Consider the following 19,993-nt stretch of genomic DNA (forward strand, 5'->3'; position numbering starts at 1 on the left):
TGGCACACCACAGCACTTGCCGAGGGGCGAGCAGTGGGAGCAGAGCAGGCGACAGCTCAGATGTATTGATTGCTCAGATCTGTGCTGAGGTGCTGGTGCTTTTTTCCTCAGCAGCTTTCTTCCTGGCTGCATCCCAGAAGGAGGTAGGATTCAAAGGCCACCCCCACCCTTGGCGCAGCCTCCATCCACCCTGTCGTTAGCTGCTTCTGAAGAGAAAGGCCTGCAGGAAGTGCTCACCTTGATGCTGTGGAGGTTACAAAAGGAGCTGAAGCTGGAAGACAACGTGTTTTCCACTGCTGTGAAAAGAAACCAAATCCCTATACACCTCAGACAGTGCTGCTCTGAGCTCCTGGCTAAGCAAGGAGCATCTCCAAAGCAGGGGCAGGATGGAGGGGATATTCAACTAGTCCGGGGAGTGGGACTGGCTTGGTCCCCAAGTTCTTGTCCTAACAGCAAGGAGGGTATCTGGGACACCTGATCATGGACCTTCTTGCAACCCAAAAGCCACAGAATGTGTGGAACAAGAGAGGGGTGTTTGTGCACAGATTTGGGGAAGGGGGCAGGGAGCGGGCTTTCTGGTGACTTTCTGTGTCTGTCTCTCAGTGTCACTGGGTTAGGATGAAGGCTGGCAGTACTGGTGGGGCAACTGAGCCAGGGCACGGGCATTTGGGGAGCAGTGGGCAGGAGAGTGATGGTACAGGGCTGCTGAGGCCAGGAGGCTGAAGGACCGTGCCTGTGCTGAGGGTGCCAGACAGCACCTGTGTTCACAGGGACCGGTACCTGCAGCCATCTGGTGGAGAACTTGGTTACAAACAGATGTCCTAACAAATTACTCATGAATGGAGAAGAGGGAGTTGTTCTGCCATGTCGTGGAACTCTTCAGTACCACTTGCAATTATTTTAGAAAGCTCTGGGGTGCAGATGGACAGCAGGTTGTGGTGTACAGCCTTATAGGTCATCACTGTTTTACCAATCCTCCTCCACCCCCATCTCAGAGAACCCCAAAGACCCCCTCGTTAGCCACCAGAGATCTCACTTCGTCACCGCCCCTCTACACAGACACAGATCATCTCTGCGCTTTCTGCCCTTTGCATCATCTCCCACAGCAGTGACCTGCCAGGATCCCTGCTTCTCCTTTCTGGGCTAGACCTGTTGCCAGGCCAGAACTTGAGTCTATTCCTCCTTCCCCCCAAATTTTTGAGTATCCCTTGTGGGATCTGGACCATTACAGAACTGTGCTGCAGAGCTGAGGGTCCTGGTTGGGAGAGGGACCCCTTCTCTGGGAGAACAAGAGGCAGGGGGTGAAGAGTCACCTCTTCCACACTCACTAGTAGAGTTTAGTTTAACATTACTTATTTTTAAGCTCAGTCAAATTTCTGGAGCTTGAACCTTCCCTGACTGCAGTGTCTCGTTGCCTTTTTGCTTCCTTCCCTTCTGCTTTGGCAGCTACACCAGACGCTGTGAGTCTGTAATAAGTTATTCAGCAGTGATCATGCTCTTCCTCGGATTTCAATTTCCACATGTTTCCCTTCAGGCTGTTTCCAACTAATTTCTCCATTTGCATAATGCCCCCCTTAGGGATGCTCTGGCACAGCCCCTTCTCCCCCCCTTTGACAAGTTCATCAGAGATTCAAGCTATTAGTGGAAAACACTTTAATTCTGTCAGCCCTTTAGCCCAGTCCTTCCCCATGCACCTCCAATTAAAAAAAGACAAAGAAGCAGTTTGGGGTTCAGAGGGATGGAATGCCCAGGGGAAGTGGGCTGAGGACTGCTGGAACCCCCACCCTTGGAAGCCCCTGGAGGGAACCAGCTGGAAGAATTACAAATTCAGAAGCAAATGCTGTATCTTATTGTACATTCTGGTCTAGTGGCCCAAATAATTTTGCCTGGACCAGAATCAGCAGGGGTCCCCCACCCCTGGCCCCCAGCTGGGGGTGCTTGAAGGGGAGAGATAAGGAGGGATTTAGCTGGGACAGCACTGAGCTGGGGGGTGGTGGGGCTGGTCACCCCTGCTGCAGATGCACCCTCTGGTATCGCCTCTCCTGAAATAATGCTCTTGCTTGGTTATTTGGAGGGATGGACATCTAGGAAGGCTGAGCACATGCAGGAGAGGGGAATGAAAACCGTCATATGGATGCTGGGTGAGCATGCCCCTTATTACTCCTCTCTAGGCCACCTCATCTCCTTTGGGCATACCAGCCCTTCCCTGCAAATTCTGCCTCTCTGTCTGCTCTCAGAAGCAAGGTCTGCTTATTTCCTCCTGATGTTTGTATTCTTCTTTGCTCTCTTCAAGCACATTTTATGCTCCCACTACACAGAGATGCTCCGGTCTCTTTTTCTCCTTAATTCTTTTCCAACCACATAGGGAAAAAAAAGCCTACACCACCATCCTGCTCTCAGTGGTAGTTGCCCACTGAAATACATCTCCCTCCATGATACACAGACACCAGCTAGATTATAACTTCCTTCAGGAACAGCATAAACAGCTCCAGGTTTAAGTGAGCGCAGCACTCTTGTGAAGCTCACCTCTTTGATAGCCAGCTCCACATTCTTATAAGAAGAGTCTTTACTCCTGCTTTTTTTATTACCTCTTCCATGTTAAAAAACATAATGGGAATTTTCAGACCAGCTTCTGTGCAGGTCTCTGATGTGCTTCTCTCTTTTATGGCTCAAGTACAACGGCAATCGCAGACATTAACATGCTTCTTTAGGATGAAATGTACATTTGAATGGCACCCAGCTGGAGGAACATGCTGCATCCCTTGCAAAGCTGGCTGCAGCCTGCCCAGAAACTCTGGGAAGGAGGTAAGGGATGCCCAGAGTCTGCCCACAGGCTCCTGCACACGGGGGAAAGAGGCAACAGGGGAGCCAGGGAGAGGAGGGATGGTCAAAGGTGGATGCTGGAGAGTGGGGGGTGAGGCATAGCTTAATGCCAGCCCTTTGGGGCAACCATTGCCTTCATACCCACCTATGAAGCATTTAGTGTGCTGCTGACAGTATACAAATAAGCAAAAGTAAGATGTACGGGGGGGATGTTTGGTATTTCCTTGTTACCAGAGGCTTTTGGATGGATGGAGATACCTCTCTCCAAGGCATGGGAAGGAGTGTGTTGAGGTCGCCCCCTGTCTCAGGATCCTTCCACATCTCATCTGGATCTTGTCCCCTCACAAACAGCACTCCCACCCCAGACTCTGCAGGTTTTGTTGGCCTTTTCTTTCAATCCCTCTTTGTGTGCAGGGCCCTGACCTAGTGCAAGGAGCAGAATCCTTCAGGCCACCACCCCTCCCAGGACACTTCTTAGGGAGAGGTTTCCATTACAAATCTTTTGAGGGCCCAGAACTCTGGGACCCTTATGAGGGCTCTGACTTGGGATCATCATGGCAGTCACTATTAACACAGAGAAAACCTTGCTGTCTTTACCAGCTTGCATCAACAACAGGAGAGATGGCATGCAACCACCAGCCTGCCTTCCTCCTTGTTTCTGATTTGGGATAGACCAGCAACTGGGATCTTCTCCTGTGGATCAGGGGTCTGTTTGCAGAGGGATACAGAAAGCATGCCCCTTGGTCTTGTCCATGCTCTGTCCTCCTACTTCACTGCAGCTGAGGGGTCAGGCCACCCCATGGCACTGAAGTGAGAATGTCGTCCCCATCACAGGAGTCTGGAGACCCCACCAGGACTCCGGCCTCCCAGAAGAAGCAGCAGTCATTCCCTGGTACCATATCCCCTCTTCTCCCTGTGTGTGCCCTTCATGGGCCAAGCCTGGGCAAGCGAATGGGTCTCCCAGCTGCAGGGCTGAGAAGGGAAGCTGTAGCCCCAGACGGGGGTGGTCGCACCAGCCCAGCAGCAGCATGCAGTTTCTCTCCTGCACATCTTCCACCAGGCAAATGTGCTCCTCCTTGTCCCAGCAGCCAGGCTGGTGCTCAATTCCCTGTTGTTAGATGGTTTCACCCCACAGCCTCAGGGAGAACAGGGGTCTACTGTTTGTCTGCAAGGAGAAAAAACCTGCACAGGACATCCATGCCAGGGCCCTGCTGTGCAAGCAGCCCTTGCAGGCACTGGTGCTCTGTGCTCCACAGGAAAGCTCGGTCCCAGTAGCATCAGCGGCCAGGGATGGCTGTGACATGCAGGTGGCAGCTACACGTGGCCCCCTTTTGAGAGATAAGCAATCAGTGCTACCACCACCCCGATGTACACTCCTGTGCCAATGGTTATGGAGAGCGCAGCAAGGAACAGAGCTCGGCGGGAAGCTGAACTGGCCAGATGAAAATCTCCTTTGGAGACAGCCTTGCTGGTCTGGAAGGAGAAGAAATGTTTGTTGCTCACAGCTGTACCAACCTGGCCTTTAACCAGCATGCAGTTGTTTCATTACTGAGTCAGTGCTTTCTCTGGCCACTGCATCCCATGGAGGCTGGGAACAGACAGCAAGGTGTCTGTCAGTCTGGGAGGGCTCAGAACAGCAGTGCCACCTGCACACATTTCCCTGTGGATTTTGCCTCCAAAGAAAGCATGGACTTCAGCTACTTGTCTGAAAGCACCCATCTGGGCACTCAGCCAGAGCTGTGGGTGGGTGGCTGGACCTCAGTGCATGGGGTGGTGGCTGCATGGTACTGACCAGATACCAGTGCACTCTATACAGAGATGTAATGAGTACTGCCTAGGCTCAGGGAGCTGACTCTGGATGGCATGTTCTGTTGGTCCATCTGTGCTGCCACCTGATTTTTCCTGCATGAGGTTTTCAGCTGAAGCCTATTTGCTCTTGAAGGGCTGATGAAACCAGCAGTGGAGACAGAACCCCATCTCTTAGAAGAGAATGGCAACTTCCAGCTTCTCTGAGTGCTCAGGGCATATTCCAAGCTGGTCTTTTTATTACCTATTACTTGAGTTCAAGTTGCCACGTGAGTATCAATGCACTCACTGTGCAGACACCAAACAAAGATATGGTCCTTCCCTCAGTGAGTGAACAAAGGGGGTTATAGCAAATGGAGCCAGATATAAATTGCCCCATGTACATCATCACGTGGAGAGTGCACTATGTGGAAAAATGTGAAATCAACTCACCAGCTCTGTGCCAGGCACTCATGTAATATATTTTTCCATTTCTGTTCCTATCCTCTTGATTTAACTTCTTAATGCCTCCCCCCATCTATTCTTGGTGCGGCACCATCCATGCAAATGTGGAGTAAATCCCCTGGCTCTGCATGATTATTCTGGGTCAACAGAAATGTAAGTGAGCCCAGGCTCTGGGCTAAGCCCTCAAGAAAGCAGCAGCTCCTCTGCCTCTCCAGCCTCTGCCAGCCTCTGCCAGCGTGGCATTGGCTCCCACAGGTTAGCCAATGTGCATCAGAAACAAGTGAAAGAGAGGAGCTCCCCTTTGCATCCAGACTCCAGAGCAGCCTGGCTCCTGTGGCATGAGCTGCCTCAGTCTCGGTCATGGTGTAGAACTTTCACATTACTGGAGAATGGGAGGACAGGTGGGAAAAAGCCGTTTTCCTGAACCTGGTTGGAGGAGAAGCTGGGCAAGGGGCCAAGAGGAGGCCCAGTTCCCTAAATAACAGCCAAAAATCCCAAAGGAAAAGCCTGACTCCAGTAGCCCACAACAAAACCGGAGGGGTTGCAACCCTACAACAATTGTGGAGACATCCAGGAGCACCCTTTGTCTCAGCCCTCAGAGTTACGGCTGTGGCACAGAGATGAGCCTTAGATTCAGAAAGATGCTGATCACCTCCAGGGCCGCTGTGGCTTTCAGGGCCCTTGCTTAAGCACTTGGCACATGCAGGCAAGCAAAGGGATTCCTTACCCCTTGGGAGAAGTAGAAGGCAGCAATCCCCAGGGGCCAGAAGCAACACAGCATGGAGAAAAGAGCCAAGCCCAAGTGGTCCCGGGGGGGAAGCATCAGGAAATGATCCTCACTTTCGCTGTCGCTGGAGGAGTCGCTCTGCAAAACCAGATGGATTCAGCACATGCCCACCTCCCCGTGCTGCTCTGCAGGCTGCATCTCAGCACCTCGCCTCCCAGCTCCCACTCCCTCCTGGTCCCGTCACGTATTCTCATACAGTTCCCACTGGCAAATTCAAGGAGTAAATTTCAAAAATATTTTAGACTCTTCAGCATGGTTTCATGAGGAACAACATAGCTCAGCAAATTCAAGAGTGGAATGGATTCTCGGCTCCCTGCCAGAGCAAATGCTGGGGGTCTGGGATTTCCCTGCATTAGAGAGAGTCTTAAACTGAAATATCTTCAGCTTTGGCAGAACTGACTGTTTGTCAGCCTGAACAAACTTAAACAAAGTGACTTATCCCCATTAGAGACTAGGAGATCAATATCCCGCTAAACTAATTTAGGAAGTGAGGGAAAGCATTTGAAGTGGATCCTACCTTGCAGGGGCAGCATGCCCTGTCCCCTTAGGGAGTCACTGCCAGTGGCTGTGCCGAGCCCTCTTGCCTTTGGGCACTGCTGGGTAGCCTCAGAACACCCTGCAAGTGATGTGCCTTGGTGGGGAAGGGATGCAGAGGTGGGGACATCCCTGCTGCCATCTGAACAGGCTACATCACCAACACCAAATGTAGCAGAGCTGTGCTGGGTCATCAGGCATCAGCTCCAGTGAGCTCTGGGATCCTCTCCCACCTCTCAAGATGCTGGGTGATGTTTCCCAGCCTTGGCACCACTGCTCAAGCCATAGTGGGGCACAGTGCAGCAATGAGGCTGCTTTGTCAGCTTCATTCTTCCTGTGCAGGATTTATCCTGTCATCCTGTCTTTATATACATAAAGCATGTGAATTTTGCTGTTATGCAAGAATTGCTGTTTCTCTTTAGCTCAAGTGCCACAGCAGCAGCAGGCTGCCCTTGTCAAAGCATCCCCATTTCCCAAGGGTCCCGCAGAGACCCACCTCCCTTTTACTCTCAGCAGCAGGCAGCCAGGCTGCTCTTAGGGAAGCTGACCTCCTTCCTCAGCAGTGAGGAAAAAGGAGCAGAAATGATAAGGAGGAAGAAGAAATACCGGGTGCACAGGGAGGCTGGTGAGGCAGGAGATGGTAGGATTTGGGGGGAGTTCTGGGTAAAGAGGGGAGAATAAATTATCAAGAATTGGAGGCAATGTCCAGAAAGAATGACCACAGGAGTTTAGTGCCATCCCACCTGTCCAAGCTCACCTCATACTCCTGGAGCTCCTCTTCCTCCACTTCATAGGAAACAGTTTGGATGCGGATGTCACTCTCTACCAGGCAAGACCCTTGTGCCTCATGCCCTTCAGGAGCTTCAGATGGAGCCTCTTTGCTTTCTGTAAAAGTGGTCTCACAGCTTTCCATTTTGCTGTCCTTGGCCTTGAGAGCTGTCTCATCCTTCACAAGGATGAAACTGGGGCCATACAAAGCTTCAACAGCCAGCTGCAGGGAACTGGCATCCAGCAACTGGTGAGTCCTGGCACCGCCAGTGTTTTGGAATATGTAGGAATACAGTTTCCCTTGGCAGCGATGACTGGGGTAATCCTGGCTGTGATGCTGGTGGTAAGAATAGCTGCTGCGAAGGTGTCCATTGGATTTGGCCAAGAGCGGGTTTTGAAGCTCACGCACACTTTCCATGCTGCCGGCAGTGGTGCTGGTGGGGAGATCCTGCAGGAGCAGAGGGGGTGGGAGGAAGTAGGCTGTTATTTTGGCAAGGTAAGGGAGCAGAAAAGCCTCTCACCCATGCAGAGCCGAAGTTGAGAGGGTAGCGGGAACAGAAAAATTTGGCAATACTAGAGAAAACAAGAACTCTCCCCACCTCTGCACAGATTGAATGCTATCTCCCCAGCTGGTAGCAAGATAAGGATGCACCCCTGCAACAAGGTTTTCTGATTCAGGCTGGATTAAGATGAGCATTTGCTGTATCTATAATGCATTTTTAAGTTGGCCATATGCAGCCTGACAGTAAAGGACCTACTGCATCTTTTCTGCTGGTTCATAATGTGTGCTGTGACAAAGACTGACAGCACAGAAGTAGATAAGAGACTGACAATCACTCGAGGGCCCTCCCTGACCTCCCAAAGTAGAGGGTTGCACGGTGGATTATATCCCTCTGGACATTACACGTGCACCTAACTGGCTTTCAGGTGCACAGGAAGTCCTCTAGGACTCATCCAAGGCTGAGCTGGGGCTTAGGCAAATGCAGTGAGCCACAAAGGGAAGGCATGTGAGGACGTGGAGGTTGTGTTTAGGCTGGGGTGGGAGTGTTGGATGCTCAGCCAGCTGTGGGGAGGAACAGAAGGATGTGGAGATTAAAGGGCAGACTCTGTGGGGTTTGGTCCACTTTGAAATGATGAAATTTTAAATAAATGATCCATCACATCAAAGTGCTGTTTAAACCAGCTCCATCCCTGGGTACAGTAGCAGCCAGCCAGCCTTGGCTCTGGGCCACCAGTTTCAGAAAATGCTGAGTCCAAATGGGATCCTCAGATACAAAGGTCAATGTGGGTTTCTTCCTCAGGGAAATTCACTCCCTCTCCCTTCCTCCATTTCAGAGTTCTGAAACCTTGTGCTGCTCTTATTATTTTTTTCCCCATTAAAATTTCTGAGATTAAATATTTCCACCCCTTTCCTTCAGAGGAGCATTTACTATTTTGGCTTCCCAACCCACCTTGGAACAAAGAAAAAGTACAGTGAAATAGCAGCATTCCCAGAAGAGAGAAACAATTACTTTGCCCTCTTCACTACCTGAGCCCCGGGTTTTACAGTCTCTCTAGCATTTTCCCAGCTCCCAGACCATGCCACCTTATTGCCTTGCAACCCCAAATGTTCCTGTCCTCCTTAGAGACCTCGGTCACTGACTCCTCGACAGGATGCTGTGCAGCAGGGTCACACTTCCTCCTGCTATAAGAATCCCTGAGGTGCACTAGATTTTCTGATAGACACCACATCGCCTTGGCTTTAAATCTCAAGAAGGAAATATAAACAAAGAAACAGAAGACTTTAGAGAGTGTAAAGCCCAAGTGCTCCTGTTTCCTTCGCCAAACCCTGCCACATCATGCAGGTTTGGGAGCTGTGCAAGATTTTAAAAGGACCTGCCCGTTGGCTTTTTTCTGGCAGTGGTCATCACATTTTGGAAATCTGCTCAGGAAAATGGAACTGTTCAAAAGCCCTCTCATGGTGCTAAAACTCTGTGCATTTTGATGAATGCTCTTCACTTCTCCCTTCCCAAAATCATTCCCTGCCTTCTGCAGTCTCCCACCTTTCTAATAAAGACTGTAATGGCTCATGCAGCAGATGGTCATTAAGTATTTTCAAAATATTTAAGGGAGATCCATATTTGTAGCAAAAGGGGTTTTTTTTCTGCACAGACACAGAGAAGCTCAAAGCTACAACTCAGTTATTAGGCAAGGAAACCACAATCCTCTTCTTTGCTTACCTTAACATGCAAATTAGATTTCTAATAATATAACTTAATTTTTAACAAAACAGTAAGGAGAGACTAGTCACCAAGTGTCATTTGAGAGCAGCAGCCAAAGCAGAAGCCCAGTGCTAGTGAGAGAAAATTGGCATTTTTGGTACAGCATCCGTGCCTCATCTCAAGAAATTATTCTGGCAGCAAGCTAGGGTAGGAAGGAATGGGATCTTGCTGGGAACTGCTGAAGGGATTCATTTCCAAATGTGTTCAGAAACACTAGCAGATGGACTGCGGGCAGGCTGCTGGCCACTGGGCAGCAGGTGCTGCCTGTGTGGAAGTTGCTGTGCTTGTCACTTTGGGTCCTCAGCAACAGGCTGGAGAAGGAGCAGAGCTGCACAGAAAAGCCATACGTTCACAGCAGCAAGTGCTGGGAAACACAGCGTGGGAGGGGGAAAGAAGGGAAGGAGCTGGGAGGAATTGGAAACCTAAAAGGCAGTTTGGGAGGTGCCAGGGAACCAGTGTGGGAAGAGTGCATCTATGCAGCTGGACTGATGCTGGACATGGACTCTGTTGAGTCCCAAAGGATGCTACAGGGGATGGTGGGAGATGTCTCACTGACCTGGGCTGTGGGGGAGAGGCAGGCAGGGCTCGCAGACAGCAAGCATCCTAGGGTGAACATACCTTGGAAGAGTAACAGTGTGGGTAGAAAAAGAAATCACAGGAAAAAACTCCTGAAGTGTGGGGAAGTCCGTGAATGTGGGCTGGGAAGGGCTGAGGCTTCATCCCAGGGGAGCAGGATGAGCTCGAACCTCTCTGGTCCCTCAAACTGTGCTGGAGCTGCCCTTAGAGCAGAGCCAGGATCTTCGAGCTGCTGCACGAAGCATGGACACAGGGCAGGGCTGTAGCTAGAAGGATTTAGTCTGTGCTACTCTTGTACCCTCTGGAATTATAAAAGATTTACCTGTACTAAAGTCTCTTTTCCTTGCTGCCTTCCACTCTTGGGAGCTGGGGCTGATGCTCTCCCTGGGAGCAAGATGTGGTACTACCAGATCTGCAGGGACAAGGGGAAAAGTGCAGAAGAAAATCTTACAGTGCTTCCGATGAAAAAGCACAGGAGCCACCAGCTGCAGCCTTAGTGCCCAGTCCTGGCATTTGTCAGCAGTGGAGAAGGGACAAGGGCCAGTGTCACAACATGCTTACAGCAGTGTGCTCAGCCCTGCTGGAAAGCAGCCAGGCTGAAACCTTCCTCTCCACTAACTGATGTCCCAGTACCAGAGGGATTAGAGATGCTTCCCACTCCTCAGTCACCAAGATCAGCACATCACATAGAGACCATGTACCGAATGGTCTGGGTTTGCAGGGGGAGACAAGGGCCATCAGGCCTCTAGAGATGGCATTAGAGAGGGAATGGCAGAGAGGGTGAGGACCAGCCCTGCACACACATGCGCAGGGAAGGAGAGAGTCAGACCAGCCCTGCAGTTGTCCCCAAACCCCATTTGGGTTATCTGGATCCCACAGTGAATTTAGCCACACAGGGACTTAAAAAAGGAAGCCTGGTAGTAAAGTAAGCCTGGTGATAAAGAAAGCTTGTTAATAACCAAGACTGGGGAAAGAGGAATGAAGTCAGAAGATGAAAACAAGAAAGCAGTAAAAGAGAAAATTGTCAAAGAGTGGTCACTCTGACCTGTTTACCAGCAAGACTGGATAGTGTGCATATCCATCAGCCCTGTGGGGCTAGTCTGGGCAGCACTGGCAGCAGGTAATGGTGGTGAGATGCTGCTAGGTGTACAGGGAGGCACATACAAGCACATACAAACACACATGCTCAACGTGGGCACACCTGGGAGGAGGCAGACTTCAGTGCCCTAGTTGAGCTGAACCATCGCTGCAGCTCTACTGCTGCCTGACAGCTGCTGGCTCCCTACCGAACTGCATCCCTCTGTGTGCGGCTGCTCCTGTTACCAGCTGGCTGAGCAGGGCCCCCCATGCTCCCCAGCCTACTTGCAGCAGTCCCCAGCAGAGTGGGAAATGCACAGCTGCGATGTGTACTCTCAGCTTCTTAAGGCGAGTACTGGGTAAAAGGAGCCAAAATAAGGCATGAAAATAAAGAGGTAGCAAATTTAGCTTCCTATTTCACAGATCTCACCTCCACACCACATCCCTTGAGGCAGTTCTCAGAGGGACCCTTGGCACAGATGCTGGCTATGATAAGCCAGTTAATGATGAATTAAGTAGCTGTTCCAGGAATCAATCATCATTTAATTGCCCTGTCAAGCAAACACTCTGCCTTGCTTCCCGGGCTCATTAGCAGGTTGTGGCTGTGATGCATGTCCCCAGACTCCCGAGTGAGAAGGTTAGCCCACCCTGGCAGAAGGCTTTCCCTTTCAGGACAGCACCAGGGGAGGTCGGTGCCCTGAGGTACTGGTTGTACCACTGCACTGCCATGCCCTGGCTGGTCCGAGGGCAGGGGACAGTGTGAATGCCTGTTCCCGATCGAGCTGATGTTAAGCAGCATCATGGCCAGGTACAGCTGCCATAAGCTCCAGGGCAGATGTGGACCCACTCCTGATGGAATAGGAAAGCATAGGAGATTTGTCTAGCCCATGGCCCTGAGCCCAGACCCTCCTAGGAGCTCTCAGAAGGTGCTTTGGATCTTCTAAGCAGAGGCCCAAGTCCTGCCAGGACACAGTACCTCTGCCTCTGGGCAACTAAGCTTATGATTCTGCCCAAGAGAAAACCATCTCACAAAGGCTGCTGAGAAGCAAAGGCAGAGCTGCCTGGGCAGCTGTCATTTTGAAGGGGGGGTGGAGTGGTGACAGAAGGGCTGCAAAAGCTCATGGACAATGTGTCTGGCAGGAGTGGACCAAGCCCTCTCACAGCCACAGGAGCCCGTGCAGCAGTATGGACACCTGGCATGTCTCAGCCCTGAGCCCTGCAGGGTGAACCACAGCTCAAGGGGAGAAGGAAATGCTTTCATCAGCACCACAGACACGACTGCAGAAAGCAGTTTTGCTCCAGCCAACACTCAAGCCCTCCCATCGGTGCTCGTCTCCACACCACTGCTTCTGTCTTGGGCACAGCACCAGCATGCAGATTGAGAGGCTGTTCATCCCTGGGGTATGACAAAGCTTTCACCAGTCCTGGGAAAGGTTGCTGTGGCACAAGCATCAGGTGAGGTGGCCTTGGGGGTGGAAAGGTCAGAGGGGTGATGTGAGGGAGGCAGGTCTCAATGTGGGGCAGGAAGGAAGGGTGGAGAGACATGACAGACCCAATGGGGCTGGCAGAGATGGTACACAGAGAAACAAAAGAGCACAGTAGGGACAGCAGTGGGAGGAGAAATGGTGGGCAAGAAGCATGGGGCAGGGGAAGCACAGTGACATCTAAGCCAGAGAGCTGGACCTTGGCCACCGACACGGAGAAGGAAAGGACTATGAAGCTGCTGGAGGGGAAAGAGTTGGTGAGGACCAGGAGGGGAGGAAGAGGGTGACACAAAGCCTGTGGACTTGGATTAGAGGGAGGATAGCTGAGGCATTTGTGATGTAGAGAATCTGATTCACACCTTTGATGCAGCTGGTTTGATAGAGCTGGAAAGGAGTGAATAAAGTGCTTGTTCTGATCTCCTGACAGGTGGAAAGCCAGTACCAAAGGGCTACTGGCTCCAACAGAGACTAAATTGCTCTGAGAATTGGGATGCGATGGGCTGCTTTTCAAGGATCACAAGTCAAATTGGGCAATTTCCAGGTGGAAATCGAGTCGTTATTGTCTCTGATAAAAACGTTTCTCTGCGTCAGTGTTCTGACCCAGCTATGCTCAGAACTAAGGTGTTGCTCCTAATGCTAAGGAGCAGCAAATCCATCCCTGGGGGCTGGAAGGGAAGAGCCGAGCTGGTTTTGGAGAAGCCGTTCCAGGAACTCTACAAAGCTGGGGCTGCCCCACCGCCCTGTCCCCAGCGCCTGTGGCAGCAATCTGGACACACTGCCCGTGAGCATCACATCAACAGGGGAGCAGTGGAAACTCCATTGCCTCCAAGCAGGCATCCCCAGAGCACCCAGCTTCACACCGGCAGTGCCTGCACACAGGCGCCGGCAGGGTGTTCGTGGCTGCCGCGTCCCCCGCCCCGGCGGCGTCCGGCGCTCGCCAGGCGGCCACCAGGTGTCCCCGGCGCTCCGCGCAGCGCCCGCCGCGCCGTCCGCACAGCCCCGCACAGCCCGCACAGCCCCGCACAGCCCCGCACAGCCCCGCACAGCCCGCACCGTCCGCACAGCCCCGCACAGCCCGAACAGCCCCGCACAGCCCCGCACAGCCCGCACCGTCCGCACAGCCCCGCACAGCCCGAACAGCCCGAACAGCTCCGCACCGCCCCGCACAGCCCCGCACAGCCCCGCACAGCCCGCACAGCCCGCACAGCTCCGCACCGCCCCGCACAGCCCCGCACAGCCCCGCACAGCCCGAACAGCTCCGCACCGCCCCGCACCGCCCCGCACAGCCCCGCACAGCCCGCACAGCCCCGCACAGCCCGAACAGCTCCGCACCGCCCCGCACAGCCCCGCACAGCCCCGCACAGCCCGCACAGCCCCGCACAGCCCGAACAGCCCGAACAGCTCCGCACCGCCCCGCACAGCCCGAACAGTCCGCACAGCCCCGCACAGCCCCGCACAGCCCGCACAGCCCCGCACAGCCCGAACAGCCCGCACAGCCCCGCACAGCCCGAACAGCCCCGCACAGCCCCGCACAGCCCCGCACAGCCCGCACAGCCCGCACAGCCCCGCACAGCCCGAACAGCCCCGCACAGCCCCGAACAGCTCCGCACCGCCCCGCACAGCCCGAACAGCCCGAACAGCCCGAACAGCCCCGCACAGCCCCGCACAGCTCCGCACAGCCCGCACAGCCCCGCACAGCCCGCACAGCCCCGCACAGCCCGAACAGCCCGAACAGCCCCGCACAGCCCCGCACAGCTCCGCACAGCCCGCACAGCCCCGCACAGCCCGCACAGCCCCGCACAGCCCGAACAGCCCGAACAGCCCCGCACAGCCCCGCACAGCTCCGCACAGCCCCGCACAGCCCGAACAGCCCCGCACAGCCCGAACAGCCCCGCACAGCCCCGCACAGCCCGAACAGCCCGAACAGCCCCGCACCGCCCCGGCCGTGGGGCCTGGCCGCTCCCCAACCCTGCCCGCCGCCGGCACTCGGAGCATCGCGGGGCCGGGACGGCGGCTGCGGGCAAAGCCTGGGCCCGGTGCCTGTATGTCCAGATCGCTGGGGACGGCTACGGCGCCCCAACACCCCATGGCTGGCGCTGGCTCCTCTAGTGGGAGCACGGCGTCGGCCCGGGGTCTGAGCTCACCGCGCCTGCCGGGTGCACCTCGCCGTGCCCCTCAGGCACGAGAGATACGGGAAGGGCTCATCGAGCTGGCGATGCGGGATGGAGGCAGCATGGATGGTGATGGAAATAAAGCACATGGTGGTGTGGGTGGCTAGGTGTAAAATTAGCAGATTTGGATTCTCTCGGCATTCCTTTTTTTCAGCAGGAAACGCAAACAAGTAAATAAGGTGGTTGTCGGAAGTTTCTGCAGGCTGTCCTGTGTACATGGGATCAGGGAGGTGAGGAGGCAGTGTAGGGGGGCTGCTCCTGGGACTGGCTCGGAGCTGGAGGGCAGCAGAGTGGCCGTGGGGTGCCCAACTGAGGCAGAGCAGACTGGGTGACCTGGCTGGCAGCACTGGGCCAGGGAAGTGCACCAGGAAAGGATCAGGGATGGGCAAGTTCGGGAGGTTCCAACAGCCACACTGGGACAGTCCTCTCAGCCTCAGAGCACTCCTGATGGGTTTGCACCCAAACAACCAGCAGCCCTGCAGCACCTTCAACAAAAAGCCCCGGTGGGAGGCTTTAAAGGGGCACATGATGCCAAACAAAGCTGATGGATTGCTTTCACCAGAGGCTTCTTCACTTTCCTGTACGGGAACCCAGCAGGGTTGCTGGGAGGCAGTGGATGTCAGGGCAATGACTCCCAGGCGTGGAGGCTTGCCGGGACAGTCAGCATCTCCGTCCCTTTGAGGCATCAGCCAGTGAAGACAGCTTTGGAGGCTGTTGGGCTCTCACTGCTTATCTCAGCCAAAAAATACCAGTCCAGGGTCAGGGGAGACTAATTCCCCTGCCTGCTACAACACCTAAATCACTGTCCTGGAGAAACATGAGCTCGGACTGGGTCTGGGCTTCTACCTCCTCTTCCTCAGCTCAGGACCACCCTAAGGAAGTACCCTAAGGCCGCTCTCTGGGGCGAGGGGCATTGGCATCCTGCCCTCAATGTAGAAAACCTACTTAAAAACATTCATACATACAGAGCCACTGAGAACCAAACTCCCTGACACCTGGGCTCCAATGCTTCCAGCACAGAGGCAGCCCAACCCCTGTCCCGAGACCAGCCTCCTTGCTCGGAGTGGCCAAAGAGACAAAAAGTATCCCACTGGACTGCTCACAGAGGTCCTTCAAAATGTGTTTACTATCAAGATGTTCTCTCTGCCACTGGAAGATTCACAGAAGCTCTTGCTGGCAGACTGTAATTTTGCTCATGGCTGATTTTCCTCTGCTAATGGCTACCGTCCTTGATTTCACATCAGGTTTTCTCCATCACTATTTATACGCAGTATGGAACTGAACACAGTGGTTATCCTAAATGGCTCCATGCTCTTCTCCAAGCAGGTACTTTCATCCATACCCTTTTCTCCAGTCCCATCATCTCTACTTCAAGGCTCTTCTCCTGCCCATGAAGTCCCACAGGCCATTCATGGCTGCTGTTACCATGGGACCCTGCACCCTGTCCTCCCCACAGACCACACTGAGAGCAGCAATACCCTGTGCTGAAGCAGACCTGTGCCTCATGCTCCCCTCCAGGACCAGCCCTGCTCCCCTTGGCCCTGCAGCCCAGCCTGGGACCATTTGCAGGTCTGCGCCCCAGGGATGATCTCCCTTCACCGTCCTGGCACCCAGAACAGAAGTGGTCAGACAGGTGGGACCTGGCTTTCTTCCAGGTGAGAGACGTGCACCGTCAGAGACCAAAATGGGGACAGGGACATAGTGCTCAAGTTGGCAGCAGTTGTCAGGGTGACAGAAAGATGTCCTCCCCTTCACAGCTGTGGCTTGCTGATAGAGCAGCTTAGCCACAGCACCTAACTCCATCCTCACATCTCCCTGAAAATCCCCCTCTTATCAATTGAAGTTGGCAATGTAAAGCGTCTGTTAAGGACTGCTCATTTGTCTCTGTTTACAACCCATCCATACTCAGATGATTCATTAGCACCCTGAAGGCTCGCGCATGCCGGCATCCTGCTTTCCCCACTGCCCTGTTTATTTTATCCATGTCTCCCTGCCTTCAGCTCAGGGCTATTTCCACCTTGCTTACTGTGTTCTGATTCTCCTGGGGATTCACAAGGCTCCTAGTTCAGATGTTTAACTCATCTGCCAATGATGTGCTCTCTCTTTAAAAATGAACTTATGCTGTGGAGATGACACCTCTCCAACTTACTTTTCCAAACCCTAAGTTTCCAAAACCAGTGTATATTTATCAGCAGTAAGCTGATTTCCTGGTCTGGCAAATAAGTGGATTGCTGTCTTCCCATCTGGCAAACCCCAGATAAACTTCAAGGTGTTAAAATTTGACTTGGGTCAAAAGGTGCAATCCAAACCAGATGTTGAGAGTCTCCTTCCTATTTCAAAATTCCATACTGCCAAAGAATACTCAAGTGGAGATGTGCCCTCTGAGCTGGAGGAAGGGCAGTTCACACTTGTTTATTCTATCGTTGGGAATATGGTGAGAGGAAAGGCAGCAGTTTCCCCCAGCCATCCCACAACCCTTGTCCATCCCACAGTATCAGACTCCAGGATCATGCAGAGGATAGCACTAAATTTTTTTCCATATGGTATGGAAACAGCTGTTGCAAAACAATGTCACATTTTCTTTTCCCTGACCATGTCAAGTTGCCTTGCAGAGGCGCCCTCTGGGCTGCTACTTCATTTGCTGTATGGATGCTTTTCCTTTCTTCCTGGCCCATTTCTCTTCCCAGGCCATGTCACCACCTCCCTGGGACAGGACTCAGGTTGCTTCTTGCACCCATCCAGAGTCATAGTGTGTTGAAAGAAGCAGCTGTGTGCTGGGTGAGCTGCACTGTTGGTCCTGTGTGGGCTGAGCGAGGACATTCTGCTCATGGTGTTTCCCTCCTTTTGGAGGCCAGTTTTCCCTCCTTTTGGAGGAGCAGCACCAGAGTGGCTGTCAGACGTGGCATCAAATCTCTGATGTGCCTTGGGCCAATTTTTCACACCAGCTGTTGAGCTTCCAGACATACAGCCTGGGGACAAATCCTGTGACCAACTCTGGTTTTCAAAGTATACCTGAAGGGTTTTACTCCAAAAGGAAGCTGGTTTAAGTGACACACCCAAAAAATACTGGGGATCATTGTAGCCTTCCCTTCCAGGCTGAGCAGTGTTTGGTTTGGTTTGCTGCCTTTTTCACTTGACAGAGAAAGAGCAACAGAAGGACAATTTGGAGGAAACCTGTAATAGATTATTTTTCCCTCTCTAATGCTGTGCCATGGCCCTTCACTCAGAAAAGTCAATCATTTGCCCATCTCCATTTCTACAAATAGAGAAATTCTGTCTGAAAACCTTGCCTGAAATTACCACCCTGAAAGCAGCAATGGAGTTGCAGCTCCTGCAAGTGGTACCTGCCAGTCACACAGGCTCAGGTCTAGGGCTTTAGAAATTAGCCAGAAAAAGGGGGGCAGCAAGGGCAGAGCTTTGGATTACCTGGTGAAGTCAGAGATAGTCCTGGAAAGATGTGAGTACATCCTAACACAAGCAGAAGGGCTGTGAGGGTGCCAGACAAACCAAAACGGCCTGAAGTGCCCATGCCCATGGCAGGGGCCCACAGACTGCTCTGCCATAAGCTCCTGGGCCGGGCAGGATTGGCCCCTTTGGGGCTTGCTCCAGGGAGCTTGTAGGTGATAGAGGGGGATTTTAATGGCCAGCTTTTTGCAGAGTACTTGGTCACTTCCCTGCAATTGATGGTGATGTCTGCAGGCTGGGCTGAGGGCAGGAAGGTGTTGGGTACCACACAAAAGCAGGGATCTGCTGAACAAATTCACCGTGCTGGAGCTGCAGCAAATTACTCATTCTTTAATAATGGTGTTTATTACCTGCCTCTGATGGTGGTTCAGGGAGATGAACTGAAGTGGATTCAGGTCCCCAAAGCTTTAGCTCTGCCAGCCACTTTTACGACACAAGAAACTTTTGCCAGAGAAATGCAGTCACTGCATTTTGCCTTGGTTAATTTCTTCTCCTGACAATCTACAAAGTAACCAGCAACTATCCCTCAGAGACCAAAGCTATTTTTTTCCTTGTGTGTGGCAGGCAGGCTCAGACCCCACTTATCTGGTTATCCCTGGTATTTATACAGCGCTACCTTCCTCCTGGGAAAAAGGTTTTTACTGGTGGCAGATCCCAAGCTAATGAAAGGAGAATTTATCTTTTTCAGAAGCAAAGGAAGCAGCCCAATAAAATGGGTTTTGGGAGAGCAGCATGGCTTTTGTGAAACCCGCAGCAGCTTCGGAGAAGGAATTATAAACAGGTACTGGGTAGAGACGGAAAGTGCTTCCCATTGAAACTCCTGAACGAGTGGCTTTTTCCACCAGACACAAAATGGGAGGGCATCCTCAGGGCTATAGGGAGATGATGCTGCTCAGGGAAGCCGTGTCGTTGGCACAAGTCACGGCACCGTCAATAGCCAGATCTACCGAGGTCCCCGGACTGTTCCCCTGCCCAGCTGCATCCCGGGGATGGCCGGCAGTGGCGTGGCTGCCGCCGGCTGCTGAGGCTTCTCAGCAGAAGGAAAACCACCCCCAAACTTCAGCCGGCGGCTGAGCTCCCACCCGGGGAGGGAGTCCCGAAAGCAGGCTGGGTCCAAGGGGACATTGCAATTGCTCCGACAGATCTGGCCTCCAAAACTTTGGTTGCAATCCTTACATTTTGGCCGCGCCAGAGCCTCTGACGAGGTAATTTTTCCTGGTTTCTCCAGGTTGTAGGCTTTCATCTTTACGTCCCCCAACGTATTTTCTGACTCCCCTGGGGCCAACTGAAGCTCGGCGCGGGGCTGCCTTTCCCTGGGGACGTGCTGCCATCCCACTGGAGAAGCCTGGGGACGCTGGGGACGAGCTCCCGGACCCCCCGGGAACGCCGACCTCCCGGGCGCCAGCGGGGGTGCCCCCACGCGAGACCTGTACGCGGGTCCTTACCTGCGTGTCGAGGAAGGGCTCACCCGCCAAGTTGGAGCACCGGCGGCAGGAGTGGAGAGGCGGCGGCTGGCATGACGGCGCCCGGCAGCGGCTCGGCGGCCCCGCCGCGGCCTGTGGCCGGGTGGGCTCCCGGCGGCCCTGCGGCGGGCCCGGCCGCGGCCGTGGGGAGCGGCGGGAGCGGCGGGAGCGGCGGAGCCCCGGCCGGTGCCGGAGTGCGGCAGCGCAGAGCACCGCGCGGTGCCGGCGGGGAGCGGCGCAGCGCTCCGGCTGCGGCCGGACCGCGCTTCACCTCCGCGCCCGCAGAGCCGCGCTCGCCCGCTGGTGCGATCAGCGGCTCGAGGGCTGGCTAACG

At 53.6% G+C, this 19,993-nt stretch overlaps 1 protein-coding gene across 2 annotated transcripts; it reads right to left on the reverse strand.

Moving 5' to 3' along the window:
• Nucleotides 1–1,636: 1,636 nt before the first annotated feature.
• On the reverse strand, nucleotides 1,637–19,749 carry SYNDIG1L (synapse differentiation inducing 1 like). Of its 2 annotated transcripts, none has more exons than XM_069016005.1 (4): nucleotides 19,642–19,749; nucleotides 7,152–7,610; nucleotides 5,801–5,938; nucleotides 1,637–4,296 (listed from the first exon to the last, which is right to left on the reverse strand). In XM_069016005.1, the coding sequence occupies exons 2-4, from the start codon at nucleotides 7,578–7,580 to the stop codon at nucleotides 4,138–4,140; spliced, it is 726 nt and encodes a 241-aa protein (XP_068872106.1). In that variant the 5' UTR covers nucleotides 7,581–7,610; nucleotides 19,642–19,749; the 3' UTR covers nucleotides 1,637–4,137. The 2 variants fall into 2 exon arrangements, with proteins under 2 accessions (XP_068872106.1, XP_068872105.1); XM_069016004.1 differs by lacking the exon at nucleotides 19,642–19,749 and adding an exon at nucleotides 10,322–10,336.
• Nucleotides 19,750–19,993: the final 244 nt, after the last annotated feature.

Source organism: Aphelocoma coerulescens, chromosome 5, assembly GCF_041296385.1.
Source record: "Aphelocoma coerulescens isolate FSJ_1873_10779 chromosome 5, UR_Acoe_1.0, whole genome shotgun sequence".
Lineage (NCBI taxonomy): Eukaryota > Metazoa > Chordata > Aves > Passeriformes > Corvidae > Aphelocoma > Aphelocoma coerulescens.

Coding starts and splice junctions, on each gene's coding strand:
- SYNDIG1L (XM_069016005.1), bottom strand. CDS start 7,580: ATGGAAAGTGTGCGTGAGCTTCAAAACCCGCTCTTGGCCAAATCCAAT. Junction 5,939..7,151: donor AGGAGCTCCAGGAGTATGAG/GTGAGCTTGGAC, acceptor CTGGTTTTGCAG/AGCGACTCCTCCAGCGACAG. Junction 4,297..5,800: donor CCTTCTACTTCTCCCAAGGG/GTAAGGAATCCC, acceptor TTCTCCTTCCAG/ACCAGCAAGGCTGTCTCCAA.